The sequence below is a fragment of the Phaseolus vulgaris genome, chromosome 6 (genome assembly GCF_051622355.1).
Source record: "Phaseolus vulgaris cultivar YP4 chromosome 6, ASM5162235v1, whole genome shotgun sequence".
NCBI lineage: Eukaryota > Viridiplantae > Streptophyta > Magnoliopsida > Fabales > Fabaceae > Phaseolus > Phaseolus vulgaris.
Genome location: NC_143503.1, coordinates 22541112 through 22562377, shown reverse-complemented (window position 1 = coordinate 22562377; position 21266 = coordinate 22541112). Strand labels below are relative to the sequence as shown.

At 30.9% G+C, this 21266-nt stretch overlaps 3 protein-coding genes across 4 annotated transcripts; all 3 read left to right on the top strand.

The window, feature by feature from the left end:
* The first annotated feature begins 544 nt into the window (after nucleotides 1-544).
* LOC137831322 (cytochrome P450 71D9) lies at nucleotides 545-2910 on the top strand. Its single transcript, XM_068638962.2, has 2 exons — nucleotides 545-1581; nucleotides 2145-2910. Exons 1-2 carry the CDS (start codon nucleotides 679-681, stop codon nucleotides 2763-2765), a joined length of 1524 nt encoding a protein of 507 aa, XP_068495063.1. The 5' UTR covers nucleotides 545-678; the 3' UTR covers nucleotides 2766-2910.
* Nucleotides 2911-3844: 934 nt separating this feature from the next.
* Nucleotides 3845-6435, top strand: LOC137831321 (uncharacterized). The gene is made up of 2 exons (XM_068638961.2): nucleotides 3845-4482; nucleotides 5729-6435. Exons 1-2 carry the CDS (start codon nucleotides 3972-3974, stop codon nucleotides 6124-6126), a joined length of 909 nt encoding a protein of 302 aa, XP_068495062.1. The 5' UTR covers nucleotides 3845-3971; the 3' UTR covers nucleotides 6127-6435.
* A 6389-nt stretch (nucleotides 6436-12824) lies between these two features.
* Nucleotides 12825-19076, top strand: LOC137831320 (ABC transporter C family member 3). 2 transcript variants are annotated; one of them, XM_068638960.2, is made up of 11 exons: nucleotides 12835-14220; nucleotides 14299-15465; nucleotides 15640-15726; nucleotides 15819-16469; nucleotides 16659-16823; nucleotides 16942-17236; nucleotides 17340-17551; nucleotides 17742-18047; nucleotides 18156-18219; nucleotides 18418-18657; nucleotides 18747-19076. In XM_068638960.2, exons 1-11 carry the CDS (start codon nucleotides 13087-13089, stop codon nucleotides 18860-18862), a joined length of 4437 nt encoding a protein of 1478 aa, XP_068495061.1. In that variant the 5' UTR covers nucleotides 12835-13086; the 3' UTR covers nucleotides 18863-19076. The 2 variants fall into 2 exon arrangements, with proteins under 2 accessions (XP_068495060.1, XP_068495061.1); XM_068638959.2 differs by having other exon boundaries at nucleotides 12825-15465.
* The last annotated feature ends 2190 nt before the right edge of the window (nucleotides 19077-21266 follow it).

Below are 21266 nucleotides of genomic sequence, written 5' to 3'. Positions count from 1 at the left end.
ATAATTATATGGTTCAGACATTAAATAAAAAATCAATGATATTTATCATTATACTAAAAAAAAAAAAGTTGTGAATTTTTTTTAGGGTTTTAAAATATGATTTTTGTTTTATTATTCTTACATACTTTTTTTTATCCTTATGAAGATAAAAAAGAGAGTATTTGGTGAGTAACAGTGATTTCTTTTAACTGATTTTAAGAGAAAAGCGTGGAAAGTTAGAAGTAGAAGAATTTATGCAAAATAAAAAATATTATTAAACAGATTAAATAGTAAGAAATAGAATTATTATACTAAATAAAATTATAATAAAATAAATATTACAATAATAATTCAAATTAATTAATTTAAATTTAATATTTTATAAAGTATTTTATTTTAATATATTATTAGTTTAAAATATAAATTTTGTATTTATTAAGATTTTTTAAATAATTTTTTTAATTTAAAATTTATTTTAACTTTAATTTATATTTTACAATTTATTTTTATATAAAACAATTTTAAAAATTTATTTTAATACATGAATCACAATTATTACTTTCTTCTATCATTTCTTACTCCTTTTAATACAAATAAAGGATAGGTTGAATTTTGCCCTCTTCCATTACAATCTGTGACCACAAATTCTCACATCAAGCTCTCTAATCAGATACTGATAGTTTGTTTTCCTTCACATCCATGGAGATTGGTCTCCAAAACATTCCCTCACCTGCAATCTTACCCTTGTTCTTCTTCTTGTTCATAGGGTTTAGCATATTTTGCATAACAAAAACCAAGTCTTCAAACTCCAAGTTACCACCAGGACCACCAAAACTACCCCTTATAGGAAACTTGCACCTGCTTGGAGCAATGCCTCATCATGGCCTGCAAAAACTATCACACCAATATGGCCCTCTCATGCACATAAAACTTGGTGCACTTTCCACCATAGTGGTGTCTTCCCCTGAAATGGCCAAGGAAGTGATGAAGACACATGACATCATTTTTGCAAATAGGCCTTATCTTCTTGCAGCAGATGTAATATCCTATGGCTCCAAGGGCATCAGTTTTTCCCCTTACGGCAGTTACTGGAGGCAGATGAGAAAGATTTGCACCTTTGAGCTACTAACTCCAAAACGTGTTGAATCATTTAAAGCAATTAGAGAAGAGGAGACATCAAAACTTGTTAAAGAGGTAGGTTTGAGTGAAGGGTCATCTATGAATCTCAGTAAGATGATCAATTCATTCTCCTATGGATTAACATCACGTGTAGCTTTTGGAGGTAAATCCAATGATCAAGAAGCTTTCATAGCTGTTATGAAAGAGGTGTTAAAAGGTGTTGCTGGTTTCTCCCTAGCTGACTTGTATCCTATTAAAGTGCTTCCAGTTTTGACTGGATTAAGGTCCAAAGTTGAAAAGCTACATCAAGAAGTAGATAGGATTCTGGAGAAAATTGTGAGAGATCACAGGGACACTAGTTCAGAAACAAAGGAAACCAGTGAAAAAGCAGGAGAAGATCTGGTTGATGTCCTGCTAAAGCTTCAGAAGCATAACAACCTTGAGCATCCTCTATCTGACAACGTTATCAAAGCAACCATTTTGGTTAGTATTTGCAATTACAAATCATATAATTTCCAAAATAGCTCCAAATATACATCATCAAAGATCAAATAACTCCTGTTGACTTCGATGATTGTAACATTTTCTTTGTTAAAAAGACTTTAAGGTGATACTCTCGCTGCCAGAGCATAAGCAATATTCATAGCATACTTGGATTTTGACTACAAACTAAGTTTAAGTAAAATCTAGTATATTATAACTCATATTTAGATAAAGAAGATTTTCTTCGAGAGGCTCAACCAAAATCTATGTATGACTCTTGAATTTGAAGAAAAAAAAACAGTTTCCCATGTAAGTTACTTGATAAAAACTTAACAGTTTGATCAATTGGAGTCATGATCAACTGTTATAAGTTAAACTCAAATGCAGCTCGACTTCAGAAGAAGTTAGGCAAGGTGCTATATGAATGAAAAAATTTCAATTCATTTTTCCTTCTTATTATGTTCTCCTGTAAGTTTATCTGACAGAACTGGGATATACTATACTAGTTCAGTTGTGTTGCAATAAATAGTTGGCAAATATGCTGAGTTTATCATTTATTTCAGGATATCTTCAGTGCTGGAAGTGGTACTTCAGCTAAAACCATAGATTGGGCCATGTCAGAACTTGTCAAAAACCCAAGGGTGATGGAGAAAGCACAAGCTGAGATAAGAAGGGTGTTGGGTGAAAAGGGGCATGTAGATGAAGCTAACCTCCATGAACTGAAGTACTTAAAGTCAGTAATCAAAGAAACATTGCGTCTACACACTCCTGTTCCATTATTACTGCCAAGGGAGTGTAGTGAGAGATGTGAAATTAAAGGGTATGAAATAGCAGCTAAGAGCAAGGTTATTGTTAATGCTTGGGCTATTGGAAGGGATCCAAACTATTGGAATGATGCTGAGAAGTTTTGGCCAGAAAGGTTCCTTGATGAGTCAGTTGATTACAGAGGTGGAGATTTTCAGTTTATTCCATTTGGTGCTGGAAAGAGGATGTGTCCTGGAAGCACTTTTGGCATTGCTAATGTTGAAATCTTGCTAGCAAATTTACTTTTCCATTTTGATTGGAAGATGCCTGATGGGAACAAGTGTGAAGACCTTGACATGACTGAATCATTTGGCTTGTCTGTTAGAAGAAAACAAGATTTGTATTTGATTCCTTACATGTGCCACTCATTTGCTAATTAGAACCACTCAGTTTTAAAATCACTCCATTTTTAGTGAAAATGGAAGGATTTTGAAGAATGAAGATACAAAAACAAGAGTTCAGAGAGCCAACACTTCTACAAGTCATTCATTAATGCCAATTAGTGCACATAAAGGTGTATTTTCCCTTTTTTTGCAATTTTTTATTTAGATTCGTTAGTTGCTAATTTTTATATGTTTATAAGATTTTGGTTATCGAGTTTGAGTACATGTTAATTAAAATAAATAAATAAATAAATAATATAACAAAAATGGTGTAATTTGATTTCAAAATTACAAAAATAGAAAAAAAAAATATTTATTACGAGATTGGGTAGGTAAGTCATGTGACATAAAAATGCTTGTATACGAGTATAATGTATTATAACTAAATTAATTTTAAAATATATATTTAATTTTTTTTCACTAAAATTAAAAATCTATATTAGTTTTCATCATACAATTATTTTAAAAATAACAAGAATTAAATTAAATTTGAATGAAAAATATGACAATATGGTTCAACATTATTTATACAATTTTTCTTATAAAAATACAATCAGAGCATAATTTGGTTGCTCAATTTCATAATGAAAAAAACTAGTTATATTATTTCAAGTTTTTTAATATTGTTTTCAAATTGAAGATAAAATTTAATTTCATAGTTAGTATGGATTTTTAACGTCAAGTTTTATCACGTAAATTACGGCTGTAAAACTTTATTTTAATTCGAAAATACCACAAACACTTAATAGACTAGTAAAACTTTATTCATAAGTAATAAAGTATTTAAAAATTATATAACTTTGTTTTTTCGTTTAATTTTTGTGTATACACTTTATTATTTTATTTTATGATTTTGATAAATAGCATTACAATGTTTTAATGTTGTAGAATTCGAAGTAAATTTCTCAGAAAACATTTTTTGAGATTTTTTAGGGAATATTTTGAAATGATTTAATATTAATAAGCTATAAGTAAACTATATAAAAGATTAATATAATTTATAATTTAGAAAATTAGGATTAAGTTTGTAAGTTTTTTTGTATATGTCAGTTAATTTTCTTAAGAGCATTCATTTTCTTCCAACTATGCTCAGAACAGTAAACGAGGTCGTTTCGTTTTACTCATTATCCCTCTTTCTCTCCCTATTCTCTGTCACACCACATTCCATTTTTTCCAAAAAGTTTGCACCTTTCCAGCTCCGTCATGGCCTCAAAACCAGAATCCGAAACCGGGTCGGGTGTGAGGAAGCAAAACGGAACGAACATCTCCGAGTTGATTTCCGAGTTGCGCGACTCGTTCCTGAGTAGCGACTTCGACCGAGTCGAACAGGTGCTGGTGGCTCGGGAAGCGAGGCTGGAGGCAGAGCTCGACGAGAAGAAGAGAGAAATTGGGTTCCTCAAAGAAAGAATCACAATTGAGACGTTGGGGAGGATCAATGCGGAGTTGAAACTGAAGAAGCTGAGGAAAAAGAAGTTGGTGAGGAGTGATGATGGGTTTGGGGATTGTGAAATTGTTGTGAAGAGGGAAAAGTGCAATGTTGAGGGTGGTGGTGAAGTGGAGGGTGGAAAGGTTGAAGCTTTGGGAAGAAAGGAGAGAAGGGTTGCTGAGTTGGAGAGTGAGAAGGAGATGAAGGTTTATGAGGAGAAGAAGGAAGTGGTTGGAATCAATGGTTCTATGTCTTTGAAGAGAGATGAAGGTGGTTTAGGTGCTTCAGGTATGGATTTTTTTTGTCTTGCTTTTTTTTCTAGTTTGGCTATATGGTTGTGGTTAATTGAATGTTTGTTGAGAGAAAAGAGGAAAAAAAAGTTTCAATTTAGTTTTTGAAGTGATGGTGCATCAACTTCTGTATGTAACTCTACTAGGGCCATTATCCTTTACTTTTCCTAGCTTGTTGAATGCTCCAGCTATTGATAGTTTATCTTCAGTTTATATTTTTGTGAATTCAGATCCTACTTGGTGATCATCTTAGTAATCACCTTAGTAGTTGTTTGTTCATTCCTCTTCTTCATATCATCCTTCTATTAATATGGCCAAATGAAATGAGTATGGCAAAAGAAAGGTTCATTATAATGTCAGAAAGGATTGTGCATATTTTCTCTTTTAGACGTTCTGCTCATGGTTTGATTATCAAAGTTGTGGTTTACATATTCTACAAGATTTGAGCACCCTGATGTCAGAATCTGCAACTGCTGTGGTTTTACTTGAGCTTGTTACCATGATTTTCTGTTCTAGTGGAGGGCTGGCTTGTTTATGTGCTTTGTGTAAAAAACAAACGATTTCTTATAAAATCAAGTTTGTTGGATTTCCTACCATATGTATATCTATATTTGATTTAAGTATAGATCATCATCAATTACTTAAAGAGCCAAGTGTATGTATGTTAGGGAAACAAACCTCTTCTTGCACACTGAAGATCAAAGGATAGAACACAAACAACATCTCCGTAAATAGAAATAGTTGAAGGGTATAAATTGAACATGGTTCAACACTTGTTGTGTACGTTCACAAGAACATCTCAATAAATATATTGAATATTTTTAATTTTTTATAAACTTCTTCACAAGTACTTAAACGATAAAAAAAATCAATAGAAAAAATGAAATAAAATTCTCCATGAGCTAAAGTTAGTTTATACTTAAATTAGTCTGTAGAAGTTCTCTTGTATTAGTTTCTCTAAAAGTTTATTTTTAACTTATTGATAAGCTAAAGAAAAGTTATTTAATTTTTCTTTCTTTATTTTTTTCTCCTATAAGTTAATTTTGCTTTCTTATCTTCTTCTCCTATAAGTACTTATAGAGAAATCCATACAAATAGGTCAATTATCTCCCAATAAGATTACAGGTTTTATTAGGGTTTTGAAGTCTACTGCACTTCATATCCCAAGCTTCTGCTTAAGGTTTTTTTTTTGTCCACAAATATACTATTGTGTAGGACTAACATATCTCTCTCTGTGATGCCAGAAAGGGGAAAATTGAGTATTGAAGATGTTATTACTGTAGAAAGTGATGAAGATGAGTGTAATTTACAAGCAACATCGGACAAAAAAGAGACTACTTCATGTACTATTATAGATAATAACCATCAAAGTTCACCAGCAGCATTCCAGAAAAACCTTCTGACAGGATTGACTGAAAGCATTGGGAATCTGAAAAGAAAATTTGTTTCTTCGCCCAAACTCGATGAAAATATCAATGTCTTGAAAAGCTTAGATAGCGAGACTTCCTCTTCTAGTTCCAGTTCTAGTTCCTCTTCTAGTTCCTCTTCAGCTTCATTTGATATGGATAGTCTCCCTGTTAGAAACAATAAGAAAACTAGAACAGATGCAACCAATCTTAGATTGGATTTATCGCAAAGGTAAAGAGGCAGGGCATAGATTTATGGTAATGGAAATACTTACCATAGAATGGATTTTTCTTGTGGCATATGAGGGAAACATCTTGGTAGATAAGTGTTTTATTAAATAGCAGATTATTGTTCATTGATTATGTATAAAAGTAATCATAACAACCTACTTCCCATTCACTTACAGGATGAATGGATTGAAGAAATCCAGGATTGGTTCTAGTAGGAGTTAGGTAAGTTATTCTGTGGTAAAATACTGATGGAACAAGATGAACAATAGTAAAATCTTGCACGTCAAGGAACACTAAATTAATAATTTTTCGTATATGGATGATTATCAAGCCAGCCACAATACTGCACTTGTCAAAGTTACTACATTATCTACCCAATAAGGTCACCTTCACCAAGAATAATTTCTAGTTATTCTTTATTACATTATCTTTGAAATTTAAAATTCTATAGCATTTACAAATTAATTACACCAATGATTGTGACTGGGTTAACAATGCACATTAAGCTTATGCAGAAATTATTATATAAACATTATTGCATGGTTCTAGTTGATCTTTGTGCAACACAATAACAATTCTTATTCTTAAGTTAAAAAATGTGATTACATATTAGATGAAGATTGGTGAGAGCTGTGCTGTCTCAAACTATGAAATAAGTAATAAAACTTATAAAGATTTATGCTTAATTTCTGCTGAACATATCTTGTATGAGAGACAAGAAGATGGTTTCATACTGACAATTAATTTCATAGTAGTCTATCTAAAGAATCAAAACTTGGAATACCACAAAAAGAAATCTAATTAATAGATAAGGGAATATTGTTAGAATGAGTAATTACACACTAGGCCAAAAAAACAATCCAATTAATTGGATGAAAGATTTTATATTAGGTTAAGTACATGCTTTTTCTGTTCTGTCATTTTATTTAGTATGTTATTTTCCAGTTTCATCTTTGCTTTATTTTAAGTATTGTAAGGCCCATGACCCTCAAGTTCTTAGGGACTAACCAAGGACTAACCAATATGAATGAAGGCAAAAGTTTTTTTTGGTAACCTTAATTTTTAGTATAGCAGTAACAAAAGATCTAACAAATATGCTCACTATCCTTACTTCTGTATGTGCTTATTACTTATTACGAACTTGTATATATATATCAAACATCTGTCTTCCTCCTCGCCCCACCATGGATAAGTTTCCATGTTTTCCTTACCTTTCTCTTTCTCTTGGTGTTATATAAAATAATGAAAAGGTCATAATATAGGAGTTCCACCACCATGGAAGCTGCCCCTCGTAGGAAACTTACACCTACTTTTTTGGCTCATCTCGCCCCCATTGTGTTTTAAGAAACTTGGCCAGCATGTATGGTCCCCCTTAATGCACCTAAAACTAGGAGAGGTATCAAACATCATAGTTTCTTCTCCATAAATGGCCAAAGAGATTGTGAAAACACATGATATCATCTTTTCCAATAGGCCACAAATTCTTGTTAACAAAGTTGCTTACAATTCCAAAGACATTGCCTTCTCTCCCTATGGAAGCCATTGGAAGCAACTAAAAGATGTGCACAGAAGAGCTTTTAGCCTCAAAGCGGGTACAGTGTTTCTGGTGTCAACATTCATTTAAGAGGATGTGTCCTTGGATTGCATTTGCAATAGCTGACATTGAGTTGTCACTTGCTAGGTTGCTCTACCATTTTGATTGGAGGCTGCCTATTGGAATCAAATTTCAAGAACTTGACATGACTGAATCATATGGTTTAAGGAAAACTGAGAAAAAAAAGTATTTGTTTGATTTTCTTAAGGAAGACATTATGAAGCAAAATTCTAAAGTATTTTTGTTTCAACTCTCTCTGTTAAGTAAAAAAAAGGCAGATAAATAATTTTAACGATGATAGAAGAAAATAATTTATGAATTGTGGAATCCAAACAAATTTTACGGAAAAAAATGATTTTTAAATTGTATAATTTAAAGTTTTTTTGAATTGTATAAATGCTCTACAAACTAATATAATCCGTTTCTTTGAATTTTGGAGAAAAAAATTATATCTGTCGAAAGAATTCTCCAATACACAATCAATAGTTTTCAAACAAATTAAAAACAGAGAAGTCCTACTCCTGCATGACTTTTACCCCTGTTTGCTTCCATGGATGTACTGTTCAAGAGGAAGGATGTGAGTGGATATCCATGGTTTGGATCAAGGGATGTGCAGGGAAGTGAAGGAGAAGATATACCTGTGAACAGTAAATATCCTCTCCCCTCAAAATGAAGAGATGTAGAAGGAAAGTCATGTCAACATTCCTTATTTCCAAATTTACCCTCATTTAAATGTATCACAATGTTTCATTTGAATGTATTAGTATTTTAAAAAATTTATTGTACAATGTTTAAAATATATATATATATATATATAATATTTAAAATGAAAAAACAAATCATAATAAATTTTAAGGAAGTTTTAAGTTGTTTATTATTTTATAAAATATTATAAATCAGTGTAAAAAAAATATAGTTAAATAAAATCTTCCATTTATATATTAGTTATTAGAGTAGATCAGGTGATACCTATTTTTCAAATTCTAATCAGATATTTTATTAAATGTGGTTGGATTTAGTTTTTTTTAAAGAAAAGAACATACTATATCTAATTAAAATTAAAAATATTACCTGGATTGGATCATGGTCATCACCAAAAGGTTATACTAAATATTTTTCATCTTATTTTATACTAAATATTTAATTTATTTAATACAAAAAAAAATCTCTAAAAACAATCCATCACTTAAAATAATTTTATTCTAACTTAAATTATTCATTAGAAACTGAAAATATAATTAATATATTTCACTTATTTTTACATAATTTATTAATAAAAACTACACTTTATTATAAATATTAGTTATTAAATAAATTTAACTAACACAAATATTTAATAAACCAAAATAATAATAATTAATTATTGAACTATATCGGATTATACTACTAATACATTTTTATCCTTATTTTTTATTATAGTTTTTTATGAAATCCTTTTCTAAGGTTAATTAAGTTATATTTTTGTTACTGTTATATTTTTTAGATTGCTTTATTGTGAGATTTTTTAATATTAAAAAATAGTAATTTTTTATTTATATAAGATGTGATTTATTTTTTAATTTTATAGTATATGTTTAATATTTAAAGAAATTATTTGAAATTCTGTTTTTTTTTGTTATGTTTATATTAATATATTTCTATATATATAGTTATTATGTTTATGAGTTATAATTTATTTTATTATAATTTTTTATGAAAATTTTTTCTATTGTTAATTACGTGATATTTTTGTTGTTGTAGTATTTTTTATTTTTCATTTCTAGAGAGTTTTTAATATTAAAAAATAATATCTTTTTATTTATATAAGATTTGATTTATTTTTCAATTTTATTACTTGAAGTTCTGTTTTTATTTAATTTGTTGAATACATATTTTTTTTTCTAATTATAGTTTTTATATTATACATATTTACATTTAACATATATTTTTTTAATTATAATTTTTAAATCTAAGAAATGTGTGAAAGTTTTTCATTTTTAAACAAAAATAACTCATTTTGTTATTAATTTTTTTAATAGGCAAGGGTTAATATGTAAAGTAACATTTCACACATTTAAAAAAAATTAAAATTCTCTCGTAACAATCACATAACTTACAAACTCCTAACCTACCCCAATCCAAACACCCTCACTTTCTTCACACTTTCCTCACACATCCTCACATATCCACTATCTCAAATCCTCATACATCCCCTCCCTAATCCAAACAGAGTCTAAAAGATAAAATAAAAAATTTAAAAGCAAAAGGTATGTATTATGCATATGACTTCATTGATAATAAAAAATAATAAATAAAAATCGTATTTAAAAACATGAAATTTTATTTACTCATTTTTATAATTCTTTTTTAAAAATAGATCTCTTTAGATAAATTTGTAAGAAAAAACGCAACAATTATCAATTAATTTGATACGATAAAGATATTGTGTTTTTAGTTCTAATTATACATACTAAATTATTTTACAAATATATGAGACTCTATGTGTGCCATAGGTGTAACTTCTCAAAACATTGAACATTGTTGTATGGATTACAGAAGCATGTGTTACAAATTAATACTGAGAATGGGGAACATTGGAGTATGGATCAAAGGCAATTTTTTGGTGTGATTGATACATCATCACTTGATACAACTAGCACTTGATTATATTATAAAGTGAACTTTAAGTCTAACTCAATCCCATAAAACTAATTCATGGGGTGAGATTTGCACCAACTTATATACAATGAAATATTTTTATCTCTAGTCGATGTGGGATCTCCAACACATCTCCTCACGCCGAGAGTGACAGCTCGTACGTGAAACAACATATTAACATATTATGGGTGGTCCTCAAATAGCAAGTGACACAATAGGCCCAACAAACACTCGCTACGATAGACTGAAAATGGTTATGATACCATACAATTTTTTCATTTTTTATTTAATTTTTGTTTTCTCTCATTCAAATAATAATATTCTTTTTTATTTTCTTTGTCACTATTTCTTTTCTTTATAAGTCAAACAAAAACTGAGTTTCTTGTACTCTCGTCCTCTTTTATCATCTGTCCCATCATGTATTAACTACCTGCCATACAAATGCATAAATGTGTTCATAATTTTACATCTTGTATTTCACTACATACGTGAAAGTTCACAAATATTTCACATCCATATATCAGGGATTATTATTATCTTCAGCAATAACTGTACCTAACTCTATCCATTTTATTAATGTTTTCAACAATATGATGAGAAGTGAAGGACTGTAAAAAAGTTAGAATAAAAAATAAAACTGTTTAAATTAAGTAAAAAATATATAGAAATAAATAAAAAGTTATATAATTCTATTTATTAATTTTTATATTTAGTTGTTGATTATTTACTGTTATTATTATAGGAAAACAACAAGAAGAAAAAAAAAAACAAAGTTTATAAGAATTGTAAGTATGTACGATAAACATTCAAGCAACAATTAAGACACTGTACATTTGCTGATAAAAAAAACAAAACACTACATTTTCAGATGTTGAATTAATTCTAAATTGGTTTCTAAATTCTATTATTATTAAATAGTTTTTAAATTGGTATCTAATTAGCAACCAATGTTTTAATTACCAATTATTTAGTTTCTAAATTTGGTTTCTAAAATCTTGGTTGCTAATTAGATACATCTATTTAACAATATTAAAAACCAATATTTTTTTTTAGTTTTTAAAATGTCTCTAATTTAGTTACTATTGCAACTAATTATTTTGGTCTCTAAAAATTATTTTCTATTTCATGATTGTCTTGTAGTGTCATTACTATATCATTAAACTAATTAAAACAATAACTGAATTCATATAAATAAAATAAATAATATCCTAAAGCAGTAATTAATGTCATAGAGAATAAATAAAAAATGAAATAGAAAAGTCACAAAAGAACAAAAGCACACTAATTGTAAATGTTAGTATGTGATTTATCAATTCAAAAGGTGACTGATTTTTTTTGAAAAAAAAATGCTAAAAAATCTTAATTAATAACTAATTTTGTATGAAAAATGAATTAACCAAACAAGTCTAATAATTCAAATCATAACTAAATAAGTTAAATAGTAACTCAATTTCTAAAATAAATAAAATAAAGAAATCGTTAAACAAGAAAATTTGTATACAAAAATTAAAATAAAAAATAAAAAGGGTTACAAATATTGGAACAATAATATACTACGTGCAAAAATGTCTATAGTGAATTTTTTTCTTCAATTACAATTTTCAAGCAATAACAATCAATACCAACTTCTATTAGTACATATTATTCGTAATTTTAATTCAAATTATACAAATACTTCGCATATGAAAATTTCAAAAATCAATTAAAAATAAAATTATATCATTAACATCATAATTTGAGTTGTATGAAAAAATATTATTTTTTATTTACAATTTTCTATTTAAATATAAAGTAATACATATCTACATTCATATATCAACATTTATCTTTATTTAAATTCAATTCTTTAACAATTTTATGTTAAGAATATTTAGGTAAATAAATACATAATGCAATTAGTTTTATTTTATTTACATCAATTATATCTTGTAATATCTTTCCACTCAAATGTAATTAATTTCTATACATTTAAACAACAAAATTTTCCTCTCACTTTCATCTCTTTTCCTTCCCTTACAAACAAGCATAATAAATGTGTATAAAAGAAGTGAGAACATGGCAATTACATTTCTGAATAAATTATAAACATTGAATTAATGAATGTGTACGAGAAAAGTGACATTCTGTTTGATCTAGAATTATTTTAATAATTTATAAATTAAGTTGTTTTTAAATTAAATATTGTTTCACGTGCTTCAGATTTTGCAGTGCCATTTAATATAAACATTAAAATTTATGTGCACTGGTGAACTGCAATGATTTATAAATCATTTAATGGGAAATAATAATCTAAATTTTTTATAATCTTACAACTTTCAATATTATTATTTAAATATTTTTAAATATATTCATCACACCTTAAAGAATTGCATTAAGAGTTGTATATGATATTTTCCTTACTTATTTAATATGGTAACTGCATTTAATTTACACTTCAGAACTTTTATTCAGATCATGTGCAATGTGTCATTCATCGTGGCTCACTGCGGATCAAGCCTTTCTTCTCACTATCACTTTCATAATTTTCACCCGTGTTTCCTGGAAAATATAGCCTCCATTTTCTCTTGTTTTCTTGCTCTTTCCTTCATATCTTGTTTTCATTCATTGACCATAACTTCATTGTCGTCCATAACCAGAATGCCTTCATTACCAATCCATTTCTCAGAATCCTTGCAAGGTTCCCCAACAAACTGAAATTCCTTGTTATTGTTTCTAGATCAGCTGTTGTACATTCATGATGTTGTTTGTCTCATCACTCCATTCTCTTACTCTTAGACACCTTGGCAGTAGTTTTCTGAGATATTTAGTTAAGCCGGTTTTCTTGCATGGCTTTTCTGGTTTCCTTCATCTACTGTTATTGGTGGTGCTTTTAGTGTCGCTGCTGTGGAGGAAAGTCGCAGTTGGAACCAGAGAACGTTCTACAAAGAACATTACTAATGCCTTGTTTGCTAAGGCTCCACTTTGTTCCCTACTTGTTTCGGCTTTCAATCTTCTACTCTTTTTGTTTGATTACTTTTGTTGGTATAAAAATGGTTGGTCAGAAGAAAAGCTTGCGACCCTTTTGGATTTTCTGCTCAAAACAGTTGCTTGGGGTGTTGGTGGTGTTTGCTTGCACATGGAACTCTTCATTTCAAGGGAAAGAAGATTACCATTCTTCTTCAGAGCTTGGTGCGTCCTTTTCCTCTCTGTTTCCGGCTATTGCTTTATAGTGGACTTTGCTCTCTATGAAAAAAAGCATTCTGCTTTGTCCATTCAGAGCTTAGTTTCTGATGCTTTCTCTGTGTGTGCGTGTTTATTCTTCTTTTACTTGGACTTGCTTGTAAAAAATGAGAGTGGAGTAGGAGATAGTACTTTTCAAGAATCTCTTTTGGATGCTGACTCAAGAGGTGATGTGTTTGGGTCAAAAGAGACCAAGGGGGGTGACACTGTTACACCTTACTCTAATGCTGGAATATTTGGCCTTCTTACCTTCTCTTGGATTGGTCCTCTAATTACTGTTGGCAGGAAGAAGTCTTTAGACCTTGAGGATGTCCCCCAACTTGACAAAAGAGACAGTTTAACTGGAGCTTTTCCAACTTTTAGGGATAGGCTTGAGGCACAATGTGGAGCTGTTAACACAGTGACCACACTTATGTTAGTGAAGTCATTAGTATTCTCAAGCTGGAAAGAAATTATTTTCACAGCCATACTTGCATTGCTAAACACTTTGGCTTCTTTTGTTGGTCCCTATCTTATTGATGGTTTTGTTCAATTCCTTAACGGACAACGAAAATTTGAGCACGAGGGCCTTATATTGGTGACTGCATTTTTAGTGGCAAAGCTTTTGGAGGGCCTCACAAAGAGGCACTGGTTTTTTAGGTTGCAGCAGGTAGGAATACGAATGCGAGCATTGCTTGTGACTATCATATATAATAAAATTTTAAATCTTTCATTTCAATCCAAGCAGGGTCACACTACTGGGGAAATAATCAACTTCATGACAGTTGATGCAGAAAAAGTTGGTGAGTTCAGTTGGCATCTACATGATCTGTGGTTAGTAGTTCTACAGGTTATAGTAGCCTTGTTGATTTTGTATAGAAATCTTGGGCTTGCTTCAATTTCTGGCCTTGTTGCAATTCTCATTGTAATGTGGGCAAACATTCCCCTGGGTTCAATCCAAGAGAAGTTTCATAACAAGTTGATGGAGTCAAAAGATGCAAGAATGAAAACAACATCTGAGATTTTGAGGAACATGCGGATTCTCAAACTACAAGGATGGGAAATGAAGTTTTTGTCTAACATAACCGAACTCAGAAAGATCGAGCAAGGCTGGTTAAAAAAAGTTATGTACTCGTTAGCCATGATCATATTTGTATTTTGGTGTGCCCCAGCGTTTGTGTCAGTGGTTACTTTTGGTACTTCTATACTTGGAGGGATCCCCCTTGAGTCAGGGAAGATACTGTCTACACTAGCCACATTCCAGATTCTCCAAGAACCCATTTATAATCTTCCAGAGACAATTTCAATGATGGCACAGACCAAGGTTTCTCTTGACAGGATTGCATCTTTCCTTCGTCTGGATGAGATTGTATTTGATGTTGTGGAGAAGCTTCCACAAGGTAGTTCTAATGTAGCTATTGAAGTAGTTGATGGGAATTTCTCTTGGGATTCGTTTTCCCCTAGTATAACATTGCAAAACATAAATCTCAGAGTTTTTCATGGCATGAGGGTTGCTGTTTGTGGTAGTGTTGGATCAGGCAAGTCAACTTTGCTTTCTTGTATATTAGGAGAAGTACCCAAGAAATCAGGGATTTTGAAGGTATGTGGAACAAAGGCCTATGTAGCTCAGTCATCATGGATACAAAGTAGCACGATAGAGGATAATATATTGTTTGGCAAGGACATGGAAAGGCAAAGGTACGAGAAGGTTCTTGAAGCTTGTTGCCTAAAGAAGGATCTAGATATTCTGTCATTTGGAGATCAGACTATAATAGGAGAGAGGGGGATAAATTTGAGTGGTGGACAGAAACAAAGAATACAAATTGCTCGTGCTCTATACCATGATGCTGATATATATCTATTTGATGATGTGTTTAGTGCTGTGGATGCTCACACAGGATCTCATCTCTTTCAGGTAACTCATTTTCTACTGTAATTTGTAATGTAGTGTGTTATTATTCTATTGTATTTCTTTGTATGTATTATAAAGTAGAAACTTTCTCAAGAATTTGTCAAATGTTCTGAATGTAGCATGGCCATTGTATCAGTATTTAGGTAAATGAGCCTTTTCATTTTATGTATATGACAGGAATGCTTACTCGACCATTTAAGTTCAAAGACAGTGGTTTATGTTACTCATCAAGTAGAGTTCTTACCTGCTGCTGACCTTATTTTGGTAAGCAATTCTCAGAATTATGTTGTCATTAATTTATTTAGTTTGCTTTTCTTCTTTACACATTTCTCATCAGAATATGATTTATTTGTTAGGTCATGAAAGATGGGAAGATTATTCAAAGTGGAAAATATAATGATCTGCTCAACTCAGGCACTGATTTTATGGAACTTGTTGGTGCTCATAAAGAAGCTTTGTCTGCACTTGATTCAATAGATGGAGGGAAAGCGTCTTATACAACAAGTACATCACAAGAGGATGTAAGTTTCGTTGTTTCTCACGGTATTGAAGAAAGGGAAGTAAAGAAAAATGAGCAAAATGGTGGAAAAGATAACAAATGTGATCCAAAAGGCCAGCTTATCCAAGAAGAAGAAAGAGAGAAAGGTAAAGTTGGGTTTTCAGTTTATTGGAAATATGTAACAACAACATATGGAGGAGCACTTATACCACTCATACTGTTGGCTGAAATTTTGTTTCAACTTCTTCAAATTGGAAGCAACTATTGGATGGCTTGGGCAACTCCTGTCTCAACTGATGTTGAGCCACCTGTTGGAGGAAGTGCCCTTATACTTGTATATGTAGCTTTGGCCATAGGAAGTTCTATCTGTGTCCTTGCTAGAGCAACACTTGTTGCCACAACTGGTTATGAGACAGCTACTTCACTCTTCAACAACATGCATTTCAGCATTTTCCGTGCTCCCATGTCATTTTTCGATGCCACTCCAAGTGGGAGAATCCTTAATAGGGTATGTCGAACTAACTATGGATGTCACACTATCCATTTCATTTGTTATGATTTTGAGAAGACTATATGAATCTTTAATATATTTTCGAGAACCATTGATTAATTAACTATTAGTCACATCAATTTTGTTGGTTGTCTTCACTTTTCAATGTTAATAGGACGAAATGAATAAATTATATGCTCCTTTCAGGCTTCTACCGATCAAAGTGCAGTGGATATAGACATTCCTTTTCAAACTGGATCATTTGCTTCCTCTGTGGTCCATGTTCTTGGAATTGTAGGAGTAATGTCTCAAGTTGCATGGCAGGTTTTCATTGTCTTTATTCCTGTTATAGCAATCAACATCTGGTATCAGGTATTTTGTTTTGCACCATGTTGTCTTTGATGACAGGATATTAAGGTGTGACTGGATCATTTGCAAAATTTATTTATCATGTTGTGTGTTGACATCTTAAAAACCTACAATTCATCAGCAATATTATTTACCATCAGCCCGGGAACTATCACGTTTAGTTGGGGTATGCAACGCTCCTGTCATTCAGCACTTTGCTGAAACAATATCAGGTTCATCAACCATCAGGAGCTTTGATCAGGTGCCAGGATTTCAGCAAACAAATATGAAACTGATAGATGGATATTCTCGCCCCAAGTTCAACAATGCTGCTGCTATGGAATGGTTGTGCTTCCGATTAGATATGTTGTCTTCTATCACATTTGCCTTTTGCTTGATATTCTTGATATCTATTCCACATGGATTCATAGACTCAGGTATAAACTCAAATCCAACGATCTTGTTTACCAATCCAAAGTGTGTATTCATAACGGAGCACTAGACCATAATCGTGGCACATTCTTTTTCTTGCTTTTGAAGGTATTGCTGGTTTAGCTGTAACCTATGGCCTTAATCTGAACATTATACAATCATGGATGATATGGGAACTTTGCAGCTTGGAGAACAAAATTATATCAGTGGAAAGAATTCTTCAGTATACTTCCATTCCTAGTGAGCCTCCTCTTGTAGAAGAAAACCGGCCACATGATTCTTGGCCATCATGTGGCAAGATTGATATTCACAACTTGCAGGTAATTGGACTTCTTAATATGTTTGCATTTTATTGTGTTTTCCTTTTGTTGTTGATTTACCAAACTTGAGCCAAGTTGTTTTTATCCTCTTATATTTTGAAGTTAGCTTCTGAACAAAAAAGAATTTCGCTTGTATGTTAGTGCTTTATTTTTTTGCTACGTTTATAATGATGACATACACTTGATGAAGGTACGTTACGCTCCACATATGCCATTTGTGTTGCATGGCTTTACATGCACATTTCATGGAGGACTTAAAACTGGAATTGTTGGGAGAACAGGAAGTGGCAAATCAACTCTCATACAAACACTATTCCGAATTGTTGAGCCCACTGTTGGGAGAGTTATGATTGATGGCATCAACATCTCATCCATTGGAATTTATGATTTGAGGTCTAGACTGAGCATTATCCCTCAGGATCCAACCATGTTTGAAGGTACTGTGAGAAGTAATCTGGACCCACTTGAAGAGTACACAGATGAACAAATTTGGGAGGTGGGTTGGTTTCCGTTGTCACACAAGAAGAGACTAGATTCTATCCAAAACACTTCACTTGGTTTTGTTCTTGGCAGTTCCTTTACTCATTGGAATTCTCTTATGTAGGCCCTTGATAAGTGTCAACTTGGAGATGAAGTCAGAAGGAAAGAAGGAAAACTAGACTCTGCAGGTTTGTCTTCTAAATTTGTTAAACATAAACATGACATTCATAGTGTAAAAGTTTTCCACACTATTAACTTTACAAAATTGGGTGAATTTTGTGACCATTTATATAATCTGACTATATCTTTAGTCCACCACAAAAGCTCTTCTAATGTGTATTTCATCTATTCCTTGAATGAATCTATTGTTAAAATGGATGCTGCAGTTTGTGAAGATGGAGAGAATTGGAGTATGGGCCAGAGGCAATTGGTGTGTCTTGGTAGAGTGCTGCTTAAGAAGAGTAGGGTCTTGGTGCTAGATGAAGCTACTGCATCTGTTGACACAGCTACAGATAATTTGATTCAGCAAACTCTTAGGCAATATTTTTCTGATTGCACAGTCATTACAATTGCCCATAGGATAACTTCTGTCATTAACAGTGATATGATTCTACTACTTAATGAAGGTGAGAAAAGGCTTTAATGTTACATTCTTCTTAGAACTTAAATCACTTTAGTGTTCATGTGTTGATTATTTGATTGGACATTGTTGCAGGACTTATTGAGGAGTATGATTCCCCAGCAAGGTTGCTAGAGGACAAGTTTTCTTCTTTTGCTCAACTTGTGGCAAAGTATACCACAAGGTCCAATTCCAGTTTGGACCAACTATAATAACAGTTTTTCCTTTTTCTATTTTTGTTTGAATGGCATCAAGTTGGGGAAATTACAAGGATAATCACTGTGTTTTTTCATTTGTAACGGTGTAGTTTATAATTAAGGAAGTGTACCCTAAAACTAATTTTATAATGTAAAAATTTATGAAGATTCTATGTGGTAAGATTTTTCACCTTTCAAATTGATTTTATAATATTGAATTAGATATAAATTTATCTTGATTTCTCCATACATGAGACTCGGATACTTCTACACTTCTATTAAATGACATATTCGTGTAAGACACACGATGCTGACACTCGTACACACTCAAAACACTTATCAATAAAATGTTCAATTTAAACAAATATTTATTGAATTTCTTAAAATTCTAACACGATTTAAAAAAAATACAATAATTTTCTAAAAACTCAAATTTATTGTATAAAATTTTATTATGATTATAAAATTAAGGAACAAATTCTTTTGAACCAGACATGAAAAACAATTTTTTGCTCCAAAAAAAATCTGAAACATACTTGTACACATAAATATTTATTATCAATTCATATAATTCATAATTATATAATATATAGATCTGTGTTCCCGTGTCCTACATTTTAGATATTATACGTATGTCCGTGTCATGTCAGTGTTTGTATCCGTGTTTGTGTTACATAGGTCTCATTCCATATTCTACTTAGAACTAGGTTTGGAATATGTTAACCAAAATGATTTTAAAACATTATTTATGGTGAAAGAAAAGGTAAACAATTAACATATGATCAAATTTTAAGATATTATATATATATATATATATATATATATATATATATATATAAAACATAGTTTTAAAAAAATCATATTAGACATCACAATAACTACGGACACTTATGATCTCAACCACATTTTTTTAACATGATTTTTAAAAGATTATATTTCATAAAATGAAACTTAAATATGTTGTTTTCTTCATAAATATTGATTGCTAAATAGTATAAATGCTAAAAAGCGGTTAAACTATTAGTAATCGTCACGATTTTTAAAATAATTATGGTAAAAATCAGTACACTTATATCATAGATGATATTCTTTAATTGAATAACAATATAAAGTTGTTTTACACTATTAATATACATTTTTCTTTTTTGTTAGTTTTTTTGGAAAAAAATGGTTATTTTGCTTTTAAATAAAATGTTGGAGAAGTATTTTTTAAGATATTGACTTTTATTAGTCGGGTGTGGTTCCACTAGCATAGAAATGCTAAACAAGAGCGGTTGTTTTACATTTACAAATGCGACTATAGAGCCGCATTTGACCAACATGCATTCGTAAATCAAAGAGATACAAATGCTATATAGCCGCATTTGTAAATACTATTTATAAGTGCGGCTATTTCTAGTAGCCGCATTTGTAAATGTTATACCCCTAACCTTGTCACCTGATTCAGAAACATATACATATGTTTCTGAATCAGGTGACAAGGTTAGGGGTATAACATTTACAAATGCGGCTATTACCATAGCCGCATTCGTATATGTGATTTACAAATGCGGCTATTACCAAAACCGAATTTGTAAATCACATTTACGAATGCTGCTATTAAGTAAAACTGCATTTGTAAATCAAACATTGATTTACAAGTGCGGTTATCGCTAAAACCGCACTTGTAAATCCAAACGCTTTGATTTACAAATGCGGCTTTTCAAATAGCCGCACTTGTAAATCAACATAATCTTAAAAATGTCACTGAATTTTTTACAAATATGTGTAAGCGCAAAACCACACTAAATAAAGAACATTATTTTCTTCATTTTACACTAGTGCTAAGTGTTTGTGGTGTGAACTCTATGTTTATTAGAATTAAGAATAAAAAATACTATTGAATGGTAGAATTGGAAAGACAAATTTGTATTATGAATTTTACTTCAGAATTTATTTATGAATCAATTTAATATTTAAACATTTTAAGATCAATAATTAAAAAAATATTAATTAAAATATACATTTTATTATGTATTAATCTATTTGTTCAATAATTTCATACAACAACTCTTAGCATAAAGATATCCTTATACCTTATCACCTAGTATTATAGTCCTTTATCAATCATAGTGAAGTTATGAACAACTTCCACATTCATATTGGTTATAATATCATGAGTGTGAATAGTACATTGAGAATGCAAAATCACATCTTTATTCTTCAATCCTTTGGCAACCACTCATCTTATGTTAGTAAGTTGGTAGTATTTTAGGTAGAAAAGTGATAGTTTTACAATTTTTGGATTCTCCACTCACACCCTTATCTCCAGGATCTAGGGAGGTGTAATTCAGTTTTTTCTTAAATAATTTCATTACCACTTCAAAAATAGGATAACCTTTTCTCAAAATTTTCTAACTTTTTGTTTTAGCTTTTGAAG